Source organism: Quercus robur, chromosome 6 (genome assembly GCF_932294415.1).
Source record: "Quercus robur chromosome 6, dhQueRobu3.1, whole genome shotgun sequence".
In the NCBI taxonomy this organism is placed as follows: Eukaryota; Viridiplantae; Streptophyta; class Magnoliopsida; order Fagales; family Fagaceae; genus Quercus; species Quercus robur.
Genome location: NC_065539.1, coordinates 43964948 through 43990000, shown reverse-complemented (window position 1 = coordinate 43990000; position 25053 = coordinate 43964948). Strand labels below are relative to the sequence as shown.

The 25053-nt window shown below is 39.5% G+C and overlaps 1 protein-coding gene and 1 non-coding gene across 3 annotated transcripts in view; one reads left to right on the top strand and one right to left on the bottom strand.

The window, feature by feature from the left end:
• The window catches only part of LOC126688924 (glucan endo-1,3-beta-glucosidase, basic vacuolar isoform), a 21150-nt gene extending 1374 nt beyond the window's left edge, over positions 1–19776 (top strand). The window contains exons 2-3 of one of the 2 annotated variants that reach the window (XM_050383861.1): positions 864–878; positions 18645–19776. In XM_050383861.1, coding sequence (XP_050239818.1) covers positions 864–878; positions 18645–19651 — 1022 coding nt within the window. In that variant the 3' untranslated portion in view covers positions 19652–19776. Of the gene's footprint in view, positions 1–863; positions 879–17455; positions 17657–18629 lie in introns of those variants that run through there. The other variant, XM_050383859.1, reaches the window with a different exon arrangement.
• Positions 19777–23842: 4066 nt separating this feature from the next.
• Positions 23843–23914, bottom strand: TRNAH-GUG (transfer RNA histidin (anticodon GUG)). Its single transcript has one exon. It is a non-coding gene; the product is annotated as a tRNA-His (tRNA).
• Between the last annotated feature and the right edge of the window lie 1139 nt (positions 23915–25053).

Genomic DNA, 25053 nt, shown 5'->3' with positions numbered 1-25053 from the left:
TTGTTCTTTCTCTCTATACCTCCTTCTTTTCTTATTGCAAAGAGCTGGTGAATGTTTTGGAATCAAGTAAGAGAGAGAGAGCTCGCTGGAATGTTCTTGAATGTGAGGGAGAAAAGAAAATAAAAGAAAGGGTGTGTGTGGGGGGGGGGGGGGGTAGAGATAGGTTGACACGTGTGTGGAGGAGAAAAACAAGAAAAAAGAAAAAGAAAAAAAGAAATGAAAACGTAGATGAGAATGAATTGAAAGAAAGGAAAAATAATATAAAAAATAAAAAATTTTAATTGAGAAATGTTACCATAATATTTTCACAATAAATTTTAAGTAATAGATTGTTATTAGTTAATATTGGTGAGTAAAAAAACAATTTCAGCGGTGGGATCAAATTAGAACTAGTAACAACTTTTCACATAAGATTTTGATGTGATTCTTGTAAAAGTATTGCGAAAAATGTTATGAATGTAACACTTTTTATTGAAAAATATAATTGTTGGAAATGAATATAGGAAGAATACATGATGATAAACAAAGAATAAAGAATGAATGAAGAAATAATATTTAAATGAGATAGAAAATCTATTGGAAAGTGTATTTGAAAAAGTGTGTAGCTAAAAGGTAAAAGTTACTATTTATTTTCCAAACAGTACAAAAATTCGGAGAATCTACTGGAGATGCTCTAACAACATCAACAACCAAGCCTTGACTTCCAAATTTTGGGGTCGGCTATTTATTTTCAATAGATTTGTTAGGATTGACCACATGTATTCTTTTCTATCATTCTATTATATCAGAAATTATACTCTTTGTTATTTCCTTAATTATACATCCTTTTAAATTACTTCTATTAATGTTATATGTGGATACAGGTGCACAATCTGTTGGTGTTTGTTATGGAATGCTTGGCAACGATCTGCCATCTATGCAAGAAGTTATAGCTCTCTACAAGTCAAACAACATCAAGCGAATGAGAATCTATGATCCGAATCAAGCAGTTCTACAAGCCCTTAGAGGCTCTAACATTGAAGTCATGCTAGGTGTCCCAAACTCAGACCTTCAAAGCCTTGCCAACCCTTCCAACGCACAAGCATGGGTACAAACAAACGTACTAAACTTCTGGCCTAGTGTCAGGTTTCGATACATTGCAGTTGGAAATGAAGTGAGTCCTGTTAATGAAGGCACAGCTTGGTTAGCACAATTTGTTCTCCCTGCCTTAACGAACGTATTCAATGCAATTAGATCAGCTGGCCTTAAGGACCAAATCCAGGTTTCAATTGCAATTGACATGACCTTATTAGGAAACTCCTACCCTCCATCACAAGGGGCTTTCAGAGATGATGTTAGATCATATTTAGACCCAATCATTGGTCACCTAGTATACGCTAAGGCACCCTTACTAGACAATGTGTACACTTATTTTAGCTATGCTGGAAATCCACGCGACATTTCTCTTCCCTATGCTTTGTTTACTTCCCCATCAGTTGTGGTATGGGATGGACCCAATGGATACCAAAACCTTTTTGATGCAATGATGGATGCAATGTACTCAGCTCTCGAGAGGTCGTGGGGCGGTTCATTGGAGGTTGTTGTTTCAGAGAGTGGATGGCCATCAGCAGGTGGATTTGCTACATCATTTGATAATGTAGGTACTTACTACTCAAATTTGATTAGGCATGTCAATGGGGGTACACCAAAGAGGCCTGGGAGGGCAATAGAGACCTATCTTTTTGCCATGTTTAATGAGAATCAGAAACAACCAGAGCTAGAGAAAAACTTTGGCGTGTTCTTCCCAAATAAACAGCCCAAATATAACCTCAATTTTGGTCGAGAAAGAATCTGGGATGTCACTGCTGAATATAATGCGACAGTTTCCCTCAGTAGTGATATGTAAGATTGTAATAAGCATGAGTCCTCTCCTTCTGAGTGTCTTCATCTTAATAATCTAGTTCGAATCCAATGCTTGTAAGTTTTTTTGTTTGATGAATAAAAATCTTTCACGTTTGGTTTTTCCTTAATGGGAAGCAGAATCAATATTTATATGTGTTTGTGATAGATATCATGTTTGTTTCTTTGTTTGTATTATTCATAATAATCAAAATTAGATCACATTATCTTTAATTAAAGTGGAATCCGTCCCCTTCTAGTGTTTGGTTCAGGGCTCAAATTCCTTTCTTTACATTTTATGAAAAAACAGGTAAATTATATATTAAGCCCTACGTTTTATGGATGGTTTGAAATCAAACCATATAGTTTCAAAAGTTTTAATTTAAACCTTAAGTTTAAGACTGTTACAAATTAATCTTATAGTTTTGCTAATTTAAAATCGACTATGTACTTGCAAAATCATATCAATTTATACCTTAGAGTTTTCAAGTTTGATTTGGATCGATGATTGATTTTTGGGTTTGATTGAGAGTTTAAATTGATACGATTAAAAAATGTAGTGTTCTGATGATGCTGAAAAATCAACAGTAAGTCACAATTGGTTCTCAAGTGCTCGGAACAATACCCGCACATCCCAAAAAGAGAAGACCTAACAGAGAGCACTAGTGTGGTGCTGGCCAAATACCTTCCGAAGGTCAAGTTAGAACTTCTCACAACTCTAGAGTGTCAGAGCTGGGGTGAATTATACGTACTTTGATTTGTGAGGGTTTTGGAGTTTTTATAGTAGTAGAGGGTTGACATCTATTCTTTGATTTTAGAAGTCCTTTCCTTGTAGGAATCCTTATGAATGTATTTTGCGAAATCCTTTTCTTGTAGGAGTACTCTTGATTAGCATTGAACGTGGGGACGTGGGGCGCAATATATTTCCTTATATGCACATGCATAGGGGCCAAGTAAGGCCACGACAGCATCGTCAGACCCATATGTAGTCTTCAGCTCCCTCACGTTAGCTTCCTATTTCGTTAGCCACGGTATTGCCGTCAGCGTCGAGGTAGAGCCGTAGACCTCCTATTGTCGTTTCCAAGCTAGTGAAGCTGACGGGGTTATTTAAGATCGTCGCTTTTCGCCTTATCATGGGTAAGCGCTAGTACTGCAAAATTATCCTTATCGTGTTCTTTTAATTTGAAACAGGGTTTAATTTAGATTATTCCTAAATTATGGGGTTTAAAATGAGTCCTCCCTAAGAAAGAAAAGAAAAGAAAAGAAAAGAAAAGAAAAAGTTCTGATTCCCTTCTCTCAGCTTGCACCATTAATGGACATGTACGAATGCAAGAGCCTGTGCATCATGTAAGATACTAAGATCAATAAAAAATTAATACATGTTCAATTATTTTTAGATTCTATGAGAAGTAATGCCACATACAAGTACATAAATTAATAATGGATGTACAAGAAGTAAATATGAATTTGGTATTCTTCGAATATTTAGAGATGGTTATTGTTGTTCAATTTTTAGATTGGATAAGATGCCACGACATGCAAACAATCTTGTGTTAGAAAAATAAATATTATGGAGTGAGTAAGAAATTGACTCATAATGTGTTTACTTGGACATGATATTAAAGTTGTGAGAATTCTCGAGTCCATGGGAAATGATAGAGAATATAAGTTTATATGCTCATGAGTGTGGGCTTTAAGCACATGTAAATTGAGCCCTCTTGTCCAAATAATAATAATATTTAATTATTTTATTTTTTGAGTCAATAAGTCTGTATACATAAGTTATTATTGAATAATATGTCTATTGATCAGCGTATATATTCATAATCTCTCGTTCATAAAAACAACTTTAGTTTTCTCCCGGAGAAAATATTTTTGTGCATAAACATAGAATCAAAGAGAGTGAAAGAGACATAGTTTAGTTTGTTGAGTACGGACCTTGTAGTGCTTCTTTTCCATCTGGTTGATCATTTTATCTTGGAAGATAGACATTGTGAGTCTCTAGCACCACTGAATGTGTGAGAGCAAAATATGCTATTAGGAGTTGTGTCAGGGATGGAATTAGGATTCGAAGTTGGGGGGGGGTGGGGGGGGGGGGTGGTGGGCAAAGTATAAATACAAAAAAGTTTATGAAAATCAAAACTAACATCTACTCAAGCTTTGTCAAATTTCATCCCATTCATTAACATTATAATCTTATATTTTTTTTTTCCTCCCCAAAATAAACTCACTTTTTCTTTAGCATGAATTGTTAGGGATGGTGGCTCATATTCCGAATGAGAATGTAAACCGACACCGTTAGGCATTGGCTTATAAGCCATATTTTTTGTTTTTAGCTTTTATGTACAATTTTTTAAAATCTCATTTTTTCTTTTTTGTTTTCACTTTTTCAAAATACAAGTATATTTTAGTACACTTTTAACAAATTTTTTTAAGCAAAACGCTATATTTGGTAACTGTTTTTCCCCCTTATTTTCTATTTTTGAAAACAATTTTCTATTTTTGAAACTAAAAAACTTGTTTGCCAACTCAAAATAGACAGAAAACAAAAATTGTTCTCAAAACTCAATTTGTAAAGGAAACTGAAAACATACAAAATGCTGTTTTTAGTTTCTAGTTTTCAAAAGTTAAGGAAAACACGCATTTAATTTAATAAATCTGTCTTATTTAATGAGTTAGTATTAGTTCAAATCCTAATAACAACATATTTTAGTATTTTATTATTTTTTTCTTCAAAAAACTATTTTTTTTTTTAATTTTAACTAACTGTAAGAGCCGATTTTGGGGCCCAAGCCCAACAAGCGAGTGATTCTGGCCCAAAAGACCCTCAACAATGAATTTGTAGAGAGTGGGTCGTAGAACTAGGTCTTGACAGAGTAAACGTAATTGTTAGTAAGCCATGCAACTATTTGAACGTGGGAATACTTCATTAAGTTTCCTGGGATTACAGTTCGTGTGGTTGTACCCCAAAGTTTCGTTTACAGAATTCCTTTCTTTCTCTCTCTTCCTTTCCTTACTTTTTTGCTCTCCAGCTTCCGATCCCCTGATTATGGGGGTTTTCTTCTCTTGTATAGCATTCTTCGAATGATAATGACCCTACACTTGTTGATCATCTGGGTCTCTACTTGAGTGCCTGTCCCATAGGACATCCTTCTCCTTTTCTGTGAGTTGCGCTGGCCAAGATAATACTGTTCTCCTGTCCTCTCCACATTAATGCGGCTGGAAAAGTAGCTTCCTTGCATTTAATGCGGCAGTTGTGGTTGCCCCCTGAACGTTTAGCATTTTCCTTTGATTTTGGATGACCTTTCACCATGTAAAGAGTGTGAATTGGTCTCCCATTTGGTGCGTCCGAGGAGGCACTCCTCCTCGGGCGCCCCTTAAACAAGCCCGGCCTAACATGGTTGGGCTGGGGGTCTTCTGCCCGTGTCTTCGCTTTCTTTTATGGTTGGGCTTCGTACGAGTACCATGGCCCAACGTTGACTGGCGAATTCTACCCCCACAATAGCCCCTCAAAATTCCGGCTCTTCCTTCTTGGTCCGAGGAGGAAAGGCGGGATTTTGATGCCTACTGGACAGTTCGTTGTGGATTCCCGCTTCACACGTGCGGGGGCGTGCCCTCACGCGCCTCATTAATGCTGAAGGCATTTAATGATCCGAGGGAAAGTAATTGCAGCTTTTGGAGTTTTACGCTCTTTCAATCCAACGGTTGGAGACCAGATCAACGGTGGACAATGTTTCTTTTGCTCTAGGCGGGAGTGTGTCTGTCCAACTCCCTCTGAGTATATAAGGTTTTGAAGGCGTTCATTCCTCACTTTTGACGAACACTCCAGTATTCAGAACATCTCAGAGCCTTCTCCTTCAGCCCGTTCTTACCTTCGCCGCCATTCTCTTGAAGATTCCGTCGAGTTTCTTACCTGTAAGTGCGCGCTTCTTCTTCGTTTCTCTTCATTAGTCAAACTGCCTTCACGTTGTCTAGGATTAGAGGGGATGGGTAGGCTTGAAAAAATTGTAGACTCTCCGGCCGGTATGGTGGGCTTTAGGGTGAAGTATCGTATTCCCCCGGAGGTAGGTTTAGAGTACTGCCACCAGGAGGAAATTTTGTTCAAAAGAAGAACGGGAGAAGTCGCAATTCCAATGATAGCCTTCGTGGAAGGAGGAATGACGATTTCAATGGGGAGAATAACTAGGGACTACCTACGTGGTCATAGATTGGCCCCACACCTGTGCACCGCGAACCTGTTCTGGATCCTGGGGTGCGCCGGCGCCTTAAACGACCAAATGAACCTTGGCCTTTCATGGCATGACGTGGTTCATCTTTATGAATGCCATAAGCTCAGTGACTCATACTACCTAAAGTCCAGGACTGACGAAGTGAGGTTGATATCCTGCCTTCCCAAGTCCAGCAAAGGTTTGAAGGACGACCATCTGATCGTCTCCGGACCATGGCATGACGGCATTCACTGTCCGACTAGGGCGGGAACGCCAGGTGGGGTGTCATAGAACTATATTCCGTGGGGAGGACCTTAGTTTTGAGCTCTCCCCTCCCCCCCCTCTTTTTTCTTTCTTTCTTTCTTTTCTTTTTATTTTAAACTTGTTGGTTTGGTTGCACGCCTCCTCGGACTAACGTAAATCCTTTAACGGCCTTTGCAGACAAGGAGCGAACATCCCCTCGGCTGAGCTTGGTCAACATCCCGGCTCTAAATTACCTCTTGAGATTTGAGATTTTCGTAAGTGAGGACGGACAATTACGGTCGGCTCCTTTGATTTTGGACTACGTTCCCCTCACTCGATCCTTGGTAGACCCCGGACAAGCTATAAGGGCTGGCAGTCCAAGATTGGCACGTATTGACGTATCCATACCGGGGTTCCTTACTCCAATAGACTTACCTCCTGTTCAGCTGCCTCCCCAACGCGTCTTTCCCGCAGTGGTTATCCCGGAGGAGGAGGCTGGTTCTTCGCATTCATCCTTAGAGGAACAAATAGACCAGTTCCAATTTACTGAGGAAGGAGAGGTGTCGGCCAGGATAGTAGAGCTCTCGGACTCCGACGCCGATTTAGACCGTGCCTCAGCGGCTCCTGATACTGGTTTAGTGATCGCACAAGTTGATATCAGCGAAGAGACTGAAGAAGAAGGGATGGATTTGAAGCCAAGGACTGGCCTCAGGGGCCTTCTATCTAACAGGAGCAAGGGGCAGTCCTTTAAGGACGTCCTGAAGGAACAAAATGCTCCTAAGGCTCTTGCTTCTCCTCCCCCTCCCACGTCGGACGCGGCGCTGCAGCCTATGCCTAACTTAAGGCGAAAAAGGCCTGTAGATGAAATGGAGGAAGGAGAGATTGGCCGCGAAAAGGCCAGGCCTCAGAAGAAAGGAAAGGAGACGAGAGAGCCCCGAGAGAAGAGGAATAGATCCGTTGATAGCCGAGACGAGGCGGCCATTCGTAGGGAACAACGAACATGGTCGCCGCGGATCAAATTAGATGGCGCCTCGATCCCTTGGGATGCGACCCTATGGGAATCCCAACGAGGGCAGGCATCATTCTTAGCCGAGGCCCTGCAGCAGCCTCTTCTCTTACCCCGTGATATGGAGGGTCTCAGAAAGACTCGTCAGCCAGACCTTTTCATGTCATTGAAAAGGGACATGGCCATGGTAAGTGGAATCTTCTATCTCGTCTCTATATTGTGTACCCTCTTATCGTCACGTTTTAATAGGGTTTTTATTTCCTTCCGAGCGCAGGTCACTCAACAAATTTTTGTTGCTGAGGAATGGGCCAAGAAGGCTCTCGAGGACTTGCATAGGGAGGCACAGTCCTGCTCCGCCGCCGAGAAGGCCGCTGGCGATCTCAAACAGGATTTTGATCGTTAGAATAATGAAATAAAGGAGGTGAAGAAAGCTCATGCGAGCGCGGAGGCCGGCCTTAAGAATGCGGAAAAGCAAGCTGAGGATCTGCGCATACAGGTCCACCAATCTGAGGAGAAACTTACGGCAGAGCAGCAAGCGGTTTCGACGCTCAAGGCTGAGCTTGCAAGGACCAAGGAGGAGACCCGCTTGGCTAGGGAAGCTGCCTAGAAGGCTGTGGCGGCCTCATATGAACGTGGAGCCCATGATACTGAGGTTAGGCTGACCGAGGAGGTTGCAACCGTCTGCAGGGAATACATCACCACGTCCTGGGGTGTAGCCATGGATCGGGCAGCTGTCCCAGCAGATTCTGATCTCAGGAAGGCTGAGAACATCTTTTTCCCAGAGGATATACGCGAGATCCCTGACGAGGTTGCCCCCGAAGAGCCTCTTCCAACCGACTCCTCTATTCCCGAGGCTGGGGGCACGGAACAGGCTGCGCAGGACAAGTTACCCGAGGACAGCCTTCGTATAAGTGAGATCGTTGCTCATGCCAAGGAAGTTGTCTCAGGGAACCAAGCAGTAGATGATCAGCCCGCTCCTACTCAGGGCTTTTAGGACAGTAGTATAGTATTTCATTTGTCTTCTTTTTTGTATTTTGCTTTGTTTCGCCTTATTAGTGTTTGTAATCAGAACCGCTTTGGATTTTAATGATAAAGGTTATTTTCCTTCAAATATTATCGTCTTCTTCTTTTTCTTCTTTTTTTTTTTTTTTTTTTTTTTTTGTTTTCATCATGAATGGATGTCTATTCCGTCACTAACTGTTGATAACCAAGCATAAGCGAATGAATATGTGAAAAGAACGATAGTTAATAATTAGGCGAACTGGCTGTGAACCTTATTTTCCCCAAGTCCCTGGTTCGAAGAGCCAGACAGGATTTGGGCCCTATTTAACACTTAGTGAGAATTGTATCGCGGTTAATTTCCCCCAAGTCTGTGGCCGACGAGCCATGCAGGACTTGGGTTCTGTTTAATACTTAGTGAGAATAGCTTAATGGTTAATTTCCCCCAAGTCTGTGGTCCAGAGAGCCATGCAGAACTTGGGTTCTGTTTAACACTTAGCGAGAATTGTGTCGCAGTTAATTTCCCCCAAGTCTGTGACCGAGAAGCCATGCAGGACTTGGGTTCTGTTTAACACTTGGTGAGAATAGTATCGCGGTTAATTTCCCCCATGTCTGTGGCCGAGGAGTCATACAGGACTTGGGTTCTGTTTAACACTTGGTGAGAATCGCTTCACAGTTAATTTCCCCCAAGTCTGTGACCGAGAAGCCATGCAGGACTTGGGTTCTATTTAACACTTGGTGAGAATAGTATCGCGGTTAATTTCCCCCAAGTCTGTGGCCGAGGAGCCATGCAGGACTTGGGTTCTGTTTAACACTTGGTGAGAATCGCTTCACGGTTAATTTCCCCCAAGTCTGTGACCGAGAAGCCATGCAGGACTTGGGTTCTGTTTAACACTTAGCGAGAATTGTGTCGCGGTTAATTTCCCCCAAGTCTGTGACCGAGAAGCCATGCAGGACTTGAGTTCTGTTTAACACTTGGTGAGAATAGTATCGCGGTTAATTTCCCCCAAGTCTGTGGCCGAGGAGCCATGCAGGACTTGGGTTCTGTTTAACACTTAGGTAAGTAACTGCACAGCAATACGGCATTTAAAAATTATATCTTTCATTAATAACAGTACCTTTTCAGGTTGTTTACATTCCAAGGGCGTGGCACTACACGTTTGTCCAAGTCTTCCAAAAAGTAGGCTCCTATGTCGGCTACAGAAGTGATGCGGTACAGTCCCTCCCAATTTGGTTCGAGCTTTCCCCATGCGGGGTTCCTCGTAGTGCCTAAGACCTTCCTCAGTACTAGATCCCCAGGCGCTAATGGTCTGGACTTCACCTTGGCGTCGTAACCTTGCTTGAGCTTCTGTTGATAGTTAGCTAGGTGGACTATCGCACCCTCCCTTCTTTCGTCGATGAGATCCAAGCTCTTCTCCAGAAGTTTGTTATTGGTAGCGGGGCAGAAGGTGGTGGTCCTCTGGGTTGGGAAGTTCACCTCCAGTGGAATGACAGCCTCGGCCCCATAGGTCATTGAGAAAGGGGTTTCCCCTGTGGACCTACGAGGCGTGGTACGGTATGTCCACAAGACATGGGCTAACTCCTCTACCCATCTTCCTTTTGCGTCATCTAGTCTCTTTTTCAGTCCGTTCATTATGGTTTTATTGACGGCTTCTGCTTGTCCATTACTTTGGGGGTAAGCTGGCGTGGAGTACTGATTAACAATTCCTAGCTCGCTACAGTACCTTCTGAAGGCTTTGCTGTCAAACTGGAGCCCGTTGTCCGACACCAGGGTGTGCGGGGTGCCGAACCTGGTGACTATATTTTTCCAAAGAAATTTCTTGACATCGACGTCCCTAATGTTTGCCAGCGCCTCAGCCTCCACCCATTTGGTGAAGTAGTTGGTGCCGACGAGAAGAAATTTTCTGTTCCTTGTTGCCTTGGGGAATGGACCAAGTATATCCAGGCCCCATTACGCAAATGGCCAAGGACTAGACATTGGGTTTAGCTTGCCATCGGGCTGGTGTATGCTCGGAGCGAATCTCTGGCATTGGTCGCACTTCTTCACATAATCCAGGGCTTCTTTATGCATGCTCGGTCACCAATAACCCAGCGTTAAGGCTCTGTGAGACAAAGACCTGCCCCCCGTGTGACTTCTGCAAATTCCTTTGTGTAACTCTTCTAGGATGAGTTCAGCAGCCTCGGGGTGCACACACAGCAAATACGGCCCCGAGAACGAGCGTCTGTAAAGCTTGGAGTCCTCCGATAACCAGAATCGAGTAGCTTTTCTCCTGATTTTGCCAGCCTCTACCTTATCATCTGGCAAGGTGTCATGCTTTAAGTACAGAACGATAGGGTCCATCCAGCTCGGTCCTGCCCTGATGTTATGTATCCCAAGCCCATTGGCCTTCTCTGTTAGCGGACGGAGGATCTCTTCTACCAGAACGACCCGAGATAGGGGTTGAGCCGAGGAGGTAGCCAACGTCGCGAGAGAATCAGCATGAGTGTTCCCACTTCTGGGTATGTGTGTCAAGCGGAAGTGATGAAATTGGGTCTGTAGGTGCTTAACCTGAACTAGATACTCTTGCATTCTTTCATCCTTTGCCTCCATGTCTCCATTTACCTGCCCCACAATAAGTCTTGAATCCGAGAACATGTCTACGGATTTCCCCCCCATTTTCCGGATCATTCCCATTCCCTCAAATAGCGCCTCATATTCGGCTTCGTTATTCGTGGCTGAAAAACCGAGTCTCAATGACTTCTCTATGGTTATCCCTTCAGGTGAGAGCAGGACAAGTCCTATTGCGGAGCCCCTTTGGTTCGCTGCGCCATCGACGTGCGCTTTCCACCAAGTGTTTTCATGCTGGGAGATTGTGCTGATCATCTTCTCATCAGCCCCTAGTGATCCCGCCACGTTTTGTTCCTCTAGCATGGGCTCTGCAAACTCTGCTATTAGGTCGGCAAGGACCTGGCCCTTTACAGCAGTACGAGGCATGTACCTAATATCGAAAGCGCCTAGGATCGTTCCCCACTTTGCAATTCTGCTTGTGTAATCGGCGCTGCGTAGGACAAACTTTATGGGGAGTTGTGTCAGCACCACCACAGTGTGTGCTTGAAAGTAGTGCGGAAGCTTTCGCGTGGCCTACACGACAGCCAAGATAGCCTTTTCGAGGGGAAGATAACGGGTTTCCGCCTCCTGCAGTGATTTACTAACGTAGTAGACTGGTCGCTGTTTGCCGTTGTCTTCACGAATTAGCACCAAGCTCACCGCATGCGGGGCTATTGCAATGTAGGCAAACAAAACCTCGTCGGCATCTGGACTGGACATAATTGGTGGTCAGGCGAGGTACTCCTTTAATTGTTGGAAAGCTACAGCGCAATCTTCATTCCACTCAAATCCCTTCCACTTGTGTAATAGGAGAAAAAATGGTCTGCATCTGTCTGCTGAACGAGAGATGAAACGGTTTAAAGCAGCTATCATGCCAATAAGCTTCTGTACCTCTTTAGGGTTCCGAGGAGGCTGCAAGCTACGGATGGCTCTTATCTGGTCAGGGTTAACCTCTATGCCTCTGTGAGTCACCATATAACCTAAGAATTTTCCTGATCCCACTCCAAACGAACACTTGGCTGCGTTCAGTCGTAGCTTATATTTTCTCAGTATTTGAAAAACATTGTCGAGGTCTTCAAGATGATCTGGAACTACTTTGCTTTTAACCACCATGTCGTCTATGTACACTTTAACGCTTTTACCCATTTGCTGTTCAAACATCTTGGTCATCATCCTTTGATAGGTTGACCCGGCATTTTTCAGGCCAAATGGCATCACCTTATAATGATAATTTCCAACTGGGGTGACAAAAGCCGTCTTCTCCTGGTCTCCGGCAGCCAAGGGTATCTGATGGTAGCCCTGAAAGGCGTCTAGAAAACTCATCCTTGGGTGTCCGACAGTTGAATCTACCAGCCGGTCTATCCTGGGCATTGGGAAGGGATCCTTTGGACACGCCTTGTTTAGGTCTGTGAAGTCTACGCAGACCCGCCATTTCCCGCTCTTCTTCTTCACCACTACCGTGTTGGCTAACCACTCAGGATAGAAGACCTCTTTGATAGCCCCAGCTTTCTTCAGTCTTGCGACCTCTTTTCTCACGGCGTCGGCATGTTCTTTCGATGGTCGTCGAGGAGCCTGTCGCTTAGGGGTTATAGCCGGATTCACATTAAGGTGGTGGCAGATGAAATCCGGGTCGACCCGAAGAGCCTCATAGGGGTCCCAAGCAAACACGTCTATATTCTGTCGGAGGAAAGCTGTCAGTGCTGACTTCTCTTGGGGCGGCAATTCCGAACCAATTTGAAAAAATCTCTTAGGGTCAGATCCGACCAGTACTTTCTCCAACTCCTCACAGTTCACCTCCGTGGCTGGCCCTCCACTGCCTGCAGTTGGGATCGTAGTCATTAATTGCTATAAGCCGTTCTCGGTCGAAGTGGAAGTTATGCAATCCTGTTGTTGCAAGATTGCCGACACCATGCATTGCCTAGCTACTTCGTGGTTTCCTATTATCTCTTTGATCTGACCTCCTGACGGATATTTCACCTTTAGGTGCAAGGTTGACGACACAGCCCCTAGTACATGAAGCTATGGCCGGGCCACGATAGCTGTGTAAGGGGAGTATGCATCTACGACGATGAAGTTCACTTCTACTACATCTGAGTCTGTTTGCACAGGCAACCTAACCATGCCTCTCGGGATGACGACCTTTCCGTCAAAGCGAACCAGGGGGGAATCGTATGGCGACAGGTCTTCCTGCTTCAAGTTCAATCCCTTATACAAATCAGGGTACATTATCTCTGCGGTGCTGCCTTGATCAACTAACACCCTTTTCACGTCATAACCTCCTATTCTGAGTGTAACAACTAAGGCATCGTCGTGGGGTTGGATAGTTCCTTGTTTGTCTTCCTCCGTGAACCCGATTAATGGCGTGGCGCTCATTCTAGCTCTCTTGGATTCCCTATCGTCTGGCTTAGTCGGGAAACTGCTCACTGACATTACCCTGAAGGGGACAGAGCCCGTTCTTCCAGGTGCGGCGAGAATGACATTAATTGTGCCAATGGGTGGCCTCAACGTACTTTGTCTGGTTTCATTGTTTGATGGTTCTTGCCATCCTTCAGGGCGATGCAGCAGATGTCTCAGCTTCCCTTCTCGGACGAGCCGGTCTAAATAGTTCTTCAGGTTCCTGCAATCATCAGTAGTGTGACCTGACTCCTGATGGTACGCGCAATACAGGTTCTGATTACGCTTCAAAGGGTCGCCAGCCATCTTGTTCGGCCACTGAAAGAAAGGCTCATACTTCACCTTCTCTAGGATTTTGTGAAGAGGTTCTCGGAACACAGCATGGACTGCCTGAGCTCCAGTAGATCCGGGCTGCTCTACATAGTCCCTTCTCGGCCTATTACTGTTGTTAAATCGTTCCGACCTGAAGTCCCTCCTCTCCTGAGGGACGACCTTCGCTTTACCCTTCCCCATTTGCTGGTCCTCCTCGATCCTTTTGTACTTGTCAATTCGGTCCATGAGTTGGCGCACGCTGGTGACTGGCTTTCCAGTGAGGGACTTTCGTAAGCCATGTTCTGTCGGCAAGCCCCTTTTGAACGTACTGATGGCGACGTCATCATATTTCCCTTCGATCTCGTTATACATTTCCCAGTATCTATCCGAGTAGGCCTTCAGCGTCTCTCCTTCCCGCATGGACAAGGATAGGAGGGAATTGAGGGGCCGAGGGACTCTAGTGCTGGTGATGAAACGAGAACCAAAAGCCTGCGTCAGCTGTTTAAAGGAATCTATGGAGTTCGGCTGGAGGGAATCGAACCATCTCATCGCCATGGGTCCCAAGCTAGATGGGAATATCCTACACATTAACACCTCATCCCTGGTGTGGACGGCCATCCTCTGATTGAATTAGCTCACATGCTCCATTGGGTCGGTCCGACCATTGTATATAGCAAACGTTGGTTGATGGAACCGCCGAGGAAGCACTGCCCTCTCTATTCTACGTGTAAACGGCGACTGGGAGATGCGATCCAGGGCCTTACTCATGGAATCGTTGGCCAGGCCTTGGTAAGATGGGCTTTTGTGGCGGCGTTTACGAGGCCTTTCTTCATCATAGGAAAAGGTCTCGCTCAGAGGGGTTCTTTATCTTCGTCGATATTCGTTATCCTCGTCACTGCTAGAGCCCGAGCCGGGCGAAGGACGTTTCTGCTGTGCTCGGCGCAGCTTTTTCCTCAAATCATCAATCTCTTTTCGTAAAGCCTTTCGATCGTTTTGCTCATGGGGTGCATGATCCTTCCCCTTTGAACGGCTTTTACTCGTGTAAGAGGTGTTCACGCTTCCCTCTCGTTGGTTATCTTGGTCGTTCCCTCGTTCGACATTTAAAAAATTGTCCTGCCGTTGAGAATCTGCACGTCTGGTTTGGCGCAGGCCTGATCCTTCCATTTCTTACTGTTCACTTGTCGAGACACAAATTCTTCCCACAGACGGCACCAATTGTAAGAGTCGATTTTGGGGCCCAAGCCCAACAAGTGAGCGATTCTGGCCCAAAAGACCCTCAACAATGAATTTGTAGAGAGTGGGTCGTAGAACTAGGTCTTGACAGAGTAAACGTAATTGTTAGTAAGCTATGCAACCATTTGAACGTGGGAATACTTCATTAAGTTTCCTGGGATTATAGTTCGTGGGGCTGTACCCCAAAGTTTCGTTTACAAAATTCCTTTCTTTCTCTCTCTTCCTTTCCTTACTTTTTTGCTCTCCAGCTTCCGATCCCCTGATCATGGGGGTTTTCTTCTCTTATATAGCATCCTTCGAATGATAATGACCCTACACTTGTTGATCATCTGGGCCTCTACTTGAGTGCCTGTCCCACAGGACATCCTCCTCCTTTTCTATGAGTTGCACTGGCCAAGATAATACTGTTCTCCTGTCCTCTCCACATTAATGCGGCTGGAAAAGTAGTTTCCTTGCATTTAATGCGGCAGTTGTGGTTGCCCCCTGAACGTCTAGCATTTTCCTTTGATTTTGGATGACCTTTCATCATGTAAAGAGTGTGAATTGGTCTCCCATTTGGTGCGTCCGAGGAGGCACTCCTCCTCGGGCGCCCCTTAAACAAGCCCGGCCCAACATGGTTGGGCTGGGGGTCTTCTGCCCGTGTCTTCGCTTCCTTTAATGGTTGGGCTTTGTACGAGTACCATGGCCCAACGTTGACTGGCGAATTCTACCCCCACACTAACCAAATATGTTTTTGATTTCAAAAATACAAGAAAATTGTTTTTTCTTTATATTCCCAAAAAAAAAAAAAAATCTTTTAAAAATAGAAAACAAAAATGGTTACCAAAAATAACCTAAGTGTTTGTTTGGAGAAAATTATTTTTCTTACTTGTTTTCACTTTTTTAAAGTACAAGTATACTTTAGTACATTTTTAGCAAAAAATTTTCAATAAAACACTAAGAAGTAAGTATATATATTGGAGATTTTAACCGGGTTAGTGTTTTGACTAAGGAAGTATATATATGTTATAAGTCTAATTCTTTTTTTATGGTGAAAAATTATTAACGGCTCCCATGGATGTAAGTATACTATTGAACCGCATAAAATTCTTTATATTGATTTTCTCTCATTTTTCTTTATTTTTATTCAATTTCTTAGAGTGATAATCATTGACATGAATCCTCCGGCTGCAATATTTTGATAATCTGATAGTTTCAATAGAAGAGGAGAAATTTGAAGTTTTAAACTTTAGATATTTTTATTGGAAATATCAGAATCTGCCAATCAGTTAAAGCTATAAAACTCTCGGTCTCTATTTTAGTAAAAAAAAGAAAGAAAGAAGCTCCACTATGTTCCCCCCCCCCCCCCCCCCCCCCCTTTTCTAAATGGAAAAGTCTCCACTTGTTGTTGTGCTGCACGCCTGTAACGTTTCTTTCATATGTTTGACTACTTTTAGGTATCTTCCATTTACAGCCTTGCATTATCAATTATCATTGCTGGTCTTCGGTCTACCCTTAGAATTCTTGAATTTTATTTGAACATATCAATGTTCAATTAATGTAGTCCATTGCTTCTTTCTCAAAAAAAAAAAAAATCAAGTCCATTGCTACAGTGAAGCCGCCGGAGGCTTATCATTGAGATAAAGCCAATAGCATTTATGATAACAGGTACAAAAATAATAAATAACAATATCATTTGATGGATTGTCACGTAAATTAATGCTGTTGTTTCATAGAAAATGATTGCAGGTTGCTGAAACCAACATGCGCATTTTTTTTAAAAGAAAAAAAACCACAACATGCTATATTCAAAGCCAATAAGCAAAAAATAATAATAATAATAATAATAATAATAATAATTGTTTAGCCCCATTTTGTCACCTAAGGATACATGAAGCATCGACTTAGTTGGTTGCTGACAATATTATTGACTTACTTGAAATATTATCTACTCTCTCACATTTGCTATTTCATAACTATAATTGAATAATGCCCTTTTTTTTTTTTTTTTTTAACAAAATAGAAATTCTATTTTAACCTAATCTAAGTATATATATGTGTAAACCTCCCTACTAAAGACTTAAACTCCGACCCTTCCCTTCCACACCTCACAAGCACTTATGTTGTGGAATGACCATCGCATAATGTGCGGTGGTAATGTACAATGCTCTATCCATGTTGATCTCTATTGAGTTTTTTTTAATAATTATTTTGGCAAGTTGCACAATGTTGTAACATCTCTCACAAACTTTAAAATCGAGCAATATCCGCCCTTAATTATTAGTAATAAACATTTTGTTTTGTGCTATTAGGATTCTTGGCAAGTTTATGTTGGATGCAATTTCAATTTTTTTTTAGTTAAAATTTAGAGGAAAATCTTAACATAGTGCTTATTATCAATAATCGTGAGGCATCCCAACTGCATATAGTCAAAGAGAAAGTGCAATGAACCATTTATTTATTTATTGAAGATAGCGACATCAATCTTATCTACCCACAAATTAAATAAAAAGGAAGACTTAGATATTTTGAAAGTAAACTGAGAGAGATAAGCATGCATTGAATTGGTAAACATCGACTGCCATGAAACTTAAAAAGTAATTTGGAATGGAATATTCAGGCATAATATAGTCAGGCAACTATAAACTCTATGTCTATATAAAGAGCCGAAATGGAGGTGACAAATACAAGCTTTCAAGCTATTTGATTTGTGCCTTTTCTTCTCTATGACTACCTTCTTTGAAACAAGTAACAGATCCTTAATGGCAGCTATAGTGTTTCTTCTAGGGTTCTTGATGGCGAACCTTGCCACAACAGGTCTTCTCTCTTTCACTGTACCTCTTTTTATGTGCATTTATGTGTGATTTATACGTTTACTTATGAAACAATGTGTCAGTGTGCATCATTCTCTATCAAAACTAGTATAGCAAAAGCCATGCATGCTGTCAAAGAGTACAGTTTTAACAGTGGCAACATTGTCAATCTATCATGTAAGAAATGTTGAAAACAGGAATCATTTGCAATATGCAAAGAAGTTCCATGATAGTTTTCAAGATTTCAAGAGGCTTGACAAATTCACTTCATTGCTTAACATGACAAGGACTAGCATCATGCAGTCTGACTCATTTGTGTTGATTCCCATATTGGTATGTTCCTAGCAAAAATAGAATTTTCAGACAAGCCTGAAATATTTTCTTCCCTACAATCTGCACAAATCTGCTTAATTTGTATCCTATTTGGGGGGATAATTTGAATTATGAGAGTTGTCACTATTAATTACCACAACAAGCGTGTTATTTTTTTGTTACTTCATTTTGCAGAAGAACAAAGCATATATCTCAAATAGACTTTGTTGTCTTATAAAGTCTTGGTCCTGATTCTGTAACAATCTCTTAGTGCAGCTTGCAATGATTTTCCACACAAGACTATGCTTAAATGAAAATGAAAATGAATATTTTTAAACATTGTTGTGAAAGAAAAAAAAAATTTCCTTAATTAGAATTAGCAAATGATCCATATTACCCATGTGTCTTATTAATAAATATGACTAGTAGTACCGCTACATAGTGTAGGGAATTAACCCACAAAGCCCAACACATAGGTAACAACATCAACAACCAAGCCTAACTTCCAAATTTTGGGGTCGGCTATTTATTCTCAATAGATTTGTTAGAGTTGATCACGTGTATTCTTTTCTATCATTCTATTATATCAGAAATTATACTCTTTGTTATTTCCTTAATTGTACATCCTTTTAAATTACTTCTATTAATGTTATATTTGGATGCAGGTGCACAATCTGTAGGTGTTTGTTATGGAATGCTTGGCAACGATCTGCCATCTGTGCAAGAAGTTATAGCTCTCTACAAGTCAAACAACATCAAGCGAATGAGAATCTATGATCCGAATCAAGCAGTTCTACAAGCCCTTAGAGGCTCTAACATTGAAGTCATGCTAGGTGTCCCAAACTCAGACCTTCAAAGCCTTGCCAACCCTTCCAACGCACAAGCATGGGTACAAAAAAACGTACTAAACTTCTGGCCTAGTGTCAGGTTTCGATACATTGCAGTTGGAAATGAAGTGAGTCCTGTTAATGGAGGCACAGCTGGGTTAGCACAATTTGTTCTCCCTGCCTTAACCAACGTATTCAATGCAATTAGATCAGCTGGCCTTAAGGACCAAATCCAGGTTTCAATTGCAATTGACATGACCTTAATAGGTAACTCCTACCCTCCATCACAAGGGGCTTTCAGAGGTGATGTTAGATCATATTTAGACCCAATCATTGGTCACCTAGTATACGCTAAGGCACCCTTACTAGCCAATGTGTACACTTATTTTAGCTATGCTGGAAATCCACGCGACATTTCTCTTCCCTATGCTTTGTTTACTTCCCCATCAGTTGTGGCATGGGATGGACCCAATGGATACCAAAACCTTTTTGATGCAATGATGGATGCACTGTACTCAGCTCTCGAGAGGTCGTGGGGCGGTTCATTGGAGGTTGTTGTTTCAGAGAGTGGATGGCCATCAGCAGGTGGATTTGCTACATCATTTGATAATGCACGTACTTATTACTCAAATTTGATTAGGCATGTCAAAGGAGGTACACCAAAGAGGCCTGGGAGGGCAATAGAGACCTATCTTTTTGCCATGTTTAATGAGAATCAGAAACAACCAGAGCTAGAGAAAAACTTTGGCTTGTTCTTCCCAAATAAACAGTCCAAATATAACCTCAATTTTGGTGGAGAAAGAATCTGGGATGTCACTGCTGAATATAATGCAACAGTTTCCCTCAGTAGTGATATGTAAGATTGTAATAAGCACGAGTCCTCTCTTTTTGAGTGTCTTCATCTTAATAATCTAGTCCGAATCCAATGCTTGTAAGTTTTTTTGTTTGATGAATAAAAATCTTTCACGTTTCGTTTTTCCTTAAAGGGAAGCAGAATCAATATTTATGTGTTTGTGATAGATATCATGTTTGTTTCTTTGTTTGTATTATTCATAATAATCAAAATTAGATCACATTATCTTTAATTAAAGTGGAATCCGTCCCCTTCTAGCGTTTGGTTCAGGGCTCAAATTCCTTTCTTTACATTTTATGAAAAAACAGGTAAATTATATATTAAGCCCTACGTTTTATGGATGGTTTGAAATCAAACCATATAGTTTCAAAAGTTTTAATTTAAACCTTAAGTTTGAGACTGTTACATTTAATCTTATAGTTTTGCTAATTTAAAATCGACTATGTGCTTGCAAAATCATATCAATTTATACCTTAGAGTTTTCAAGTTTGATTTGCATCGATGATTGATTTTTGGGTTTGATTGAGAGTTTAAATTGATACGATTAAAAAATGTAGTGTTCAATTTTAATTTGAAACTATCGGGTTTAGTTTGGATTACTCCTAAATTATGGGGTTTAAAATGGGTCCTCCCTAAGAAAGAAAAGAAAAAGTTCTGATTCCCTTCTCTCAGCTTGCACCATTAATGGACATGTACGAATGCAAGAGCCTGTGCATCATGTAAGATACTAAGATCAATAAAAAATTAATACACGTTCAATTATTTTTAGATTGTATGAGAAGTACTGCCACATAAAAGAACATAAATTAATAATGGATGTACAAGAAGTAAATATGAATTCGGTATTCTTCAAATATTTAGCAAGGAAGTCAATACCGTACCGGTATGTATACCGATATCGAAACATCAATGTTTCGTACCGGTTTAAATACCGGCCATACCAGCCAATTTTGGGCAATATCGGCCGGTACTGAAAAATGTTTTTTTTTTTTTTGTTATTATTATTTTTTTAAGTTTTTAATTTTTGAATTTTTGTTTAAGGCAGAATGATAACTTATTTGCATTAACTTATTAGTATTACTAGCCTCGAACCCACGTGTTGTGTGTGATAATTATTTTTATGGTGGTTTTATTTTTTTTTTCCCAATTTAAACTAATCTAATAATGAGTAATATATTTCATAATTATATTTTTATTTATTATAGGAACAATCATAAATGTAATATAGGAACAATCGAAAACACCAAAAAAACGTAAACTAAAAAAAATTAATAAAACTTAACAATGATTAATTGAATCAATATTAGGATAAAATTTTGTTTTTGATAATCTATTAAGGATATTTTCTTTGTAGAAATTATAATTTCGGCCGCCCAAAACATATTATCAAATAAATAATTATTAGCAAAATCTAAAAATTAAATTTCTATACATGCATTGTTATAAAATAATAATAATAAAAAGAAAATTGTAAAAGTTAAAATTTCACCTATCCGATTATTTTCGTTTGGCTAATCTTTGCTTTTCTTTAAATAAATGACATTATAGAGTACTTCTAATACAACTATTAAGAATACTTTGTCCACAACAAAGGATTAGAAAATAAACAAAAATTAGTAAAGTCTCATAGTTTAACATCTAAATTGAGCACTATAAAAAATCATGCTATGTAACAGAATAAATACCAAATTATCCAAATCATGTTATGTAATAGAATAATATTATATTTTTATATGCTATATTTAATTCTTTAGAACGCAATAGAATAACATTTAACAATCAAAGAGAATAAAAAATAAAATAAAAACAACAACAATTTAAAAAACAAAACTAAATCGCATTAACCCAAAATAGAGTTTTAAAATATATAAACAATTATCAACCTAAAGTAGAGATGCAAGAAAAATAAATAAATAAAATCCACCAAAAAATATATAGAGAGGGAGAGAGAGAGAGAGAGAGAGGGAACATTTTTTTTTTTTTTTTTTTTTTTTGTGAGGGAAAACTATGCATAGAATAGAAGAGATAGTAACAAATTTATAGTAAGAGAGTGTGAATAAGAAGAGACAAAAATAAAGGAAGATGAAGGGAAAGAGGAAGAATGATATTAATGTAGAGGGTAGTGGGGAGATGAAAAGGTAAGGGAGAGAGAAATGTTAGAGAAGTGTAAATATTTAAAAAATAAATGTTAAAAAAAAAATTATAAGAAAATTAGAAAAAAAAAAAAAAAAAACCCCTAAAGCTTGAAAGGTTTCAACGTTTTGTTTTTTTGTTTTCTTTTTTTTCGTTTAAGCTGAAAAGGCTGACACAAAACCCTAAAACTGAACTGAAAAGACTTTGAGTTGGGCTTGATAGTGGAACTAAATAAATAAGAGGTGGGTAGATTAATTATACTGATTTATTATAGGATGATAGTGGAAGTAAATAAATAAGTAGTGAGTTGGATTTATTATATGGTGATAATGGAAGTAAATAAATAAGTAGTGGGCTGCATTTATAGGGCTGAAAATTGTAAAAACCATTTTAAATTTGTAGGAAAAATTATATTTTAAAAAAGAAAAGAAAAAAAAAGAATGACGTGACAGCTGATGTGGCGCAACGTGAGAGCAACAGCATTAAACGCTACGCTTCAGCTTTTAGTAATAAATAGATTTGTTTTCTTAGTATGCAATGGTAACTTTTTAGCTTTCTATTTTTTTTTTTTTTTTTGTGTGTGTTTTTTTTTTTTTTTTTTTTTTTTTTTTTTTTTTTTTTAAATTGATACTAAAGTCTAAAACTATGAATAATTAGTTCTGAATTGAGGAAATGTTTTATGGTAATTTTTTATATTTATTATAATATATATACATAGACACACATATATATATATATATATATATATTTATTTATAAATATAAAAAATAGCGGTAAACTCAAAACGGTACACCGATATTGATCGGTATCCGAAATATATCGTACCGCTGGCCAAACCGGTATAGTTTTCGGTACGATATTGAGTCCCTTGATATTTAGAAATGGTTATTGTTGTTCAATTTTTAGATTGGATGAGATACCATGGCATGCAAACAATCTTGTGTTAGAAAAATAAATATTATGAAGTGAGTAAGAAATGGACTTATTCCCATAAAAAAGAAAAAAAAAAAGAAAAAAGAAATTGACTCATAATGTGTTTACTTGAACATGATATTAAAGTTGTGAGAATTCTAGAGTCCATGGGAAATGATAGAGAATATAAGTTTATATGCTTATGAGCTTGGGCTTTAAGCACATGTAAATTGAGCCATCTTGTCCAAATAATAATAATATTTTATTATTTTATTTTTTGAGTCAATTAGCTTGTATACATAAGTTATTATTGAATAATATGTCTGTTGATTAACATAGAATCAAAGAGAGTGAAGGAGACAGTTTAGTTTGTTGAGCACGGACCTTGCAGTGCTTCTTTTCCATGTGGTTGATCATTTTATCTTGGAAGATAGATGTTCATGAGTCTCTAAGAACCACTGAATGTGTGAGAGCAAAATATGCTATTAGGAGTTGTGTCAAATACAAGACTTGATCAATTTTACATAATTTATTTTTCACATATTTGGTCTATAGGTTATTTAATTATATATTGTACATATTTCTTCTTATAGATTGAATTTAATCATGTTCTTATTTATGATTAGATATGTGTGTTATTCTTGTTTACATAGTTACAAAAGTAAATTATTTATAAAATATATCCAACATCTCACAGATAAATCAATAAGAAAGTTCAACAAAGATCAATGGGGTGTGGGGTTAATTTGAATAACAATAAAAAGAGAGGAATCAAACTATTATAGCTTTTGAAGTTTTTCTTTGCTAGTTGTTCCGGTTATTTCAACGAATAAAGTTTATTATTATTGAATAAAAGATTTGAAATTCAAATTCTGTTTACATCAAAAAATTAATTAGTATCTTAATCTAATGATAAAAATTAATAATTTTTAAGCAGACACCATGTATTGAAATTTCATCCTATATGTGACCACGTTCACTAGAGCTCCAATGCAAAAACATAGTTCCAAATTTACTAAAAGTTTATGACGTGGTTATCGGCTTATAGCACACATATATTGCATCCACGTTCAGTCGATTGAAATTCACATATTTCCCATCAAAAAAAAAAAAAAAAAAAAAGGGTTAGAAAGCCCCAAAATATGGTAAGTAATGTGGCTGCTGGGATTCGAGCCCAGGTCTCCACGGCCACAACGTGGAATTCTTACCACTAAACTACAGCCACAACGTTGAGACTGAGGTATCCTAACATTTCTATAACAATCTAACCCTTACATATAATCATGCATTAACTTAGCTTTCAATATAGTGTTCAATGAATCCATTATTTTTCACAGCCACCAATATGATATCTTATAATTGGTGCAATTAAAAATGGATTAAGTGATGGATCCATATAAATGTGATGTTGCTCTAGTCATAACATCTATCAAAATTTTTTAAATAATTTGAAATTGGACCTTTAGATTAATGTGGTCTCTCTTTTTTGGAAATAAGTCTTGTGGGGGCCAGATAGCCAGAAGGTACTATTAAAACTGTATATATTTGGCCTATGCCCCAGTCCGAGGATGGTCAAATAATGTTATTATGGGTATGGTAGAAGAGGAAGAGATAAGAATTGTCCGTGATAGTCCAAAAGGTGTCCGAGGAGAAAAGTCAAATCAGAAATCTAGATTCGAGATTAGTAAAAATGTCCTATTGTCCTGAACATACTTCCAAGTTGCATCATAGTTAGAAGTCAGATATTGGATAGGAGAGGAGTAGAAGAGGGCAACAAATATCTTCAAAGGCTGTTACATCCGCATTAAATGCATCACAGTTAACTTTTTGGCCGCATTAATGTGGAAATGATACCTGAACAGTGATGAAGCAGCCTTACAGCTGCTGGTTGAAGGTTCTAGGAGGTGTTGGATGGGACAAGAAGGAGTTCTTGGAATCTAACCTACAATTTGTATGGTGGGGATGATACCAAAAATTATAGTATATAGCATGGAAAGGTGGCCTAAGAAAAAAGGATTGAGAAAAAGAAATCTTTGTAATAATCATTTAAACTCTTGTAACCTTGATCATCAGCTTGACTCCTCGGATTGTGCTGAGGATAAATTTTCTTATATTACTTGTATTTGATCCACCTAAATGGACAATGGTTACTATCTTTCTTACTTACTAGAACTAGTTCTTTCATCCACGCTTTACAAATTCATTGTTTGGGCTTATTGGACTAAAACTCAATCCTATATTGGGTCCAATCCAAATCTAGTCCTTACAATTGGTCGAGAAAAAGAAATCTTTATAATAATCTTTTAAACTCTTGTAACCTTGATCATCAGCTTGACAATATAACAGAGCTCCTCGGATTGTGCT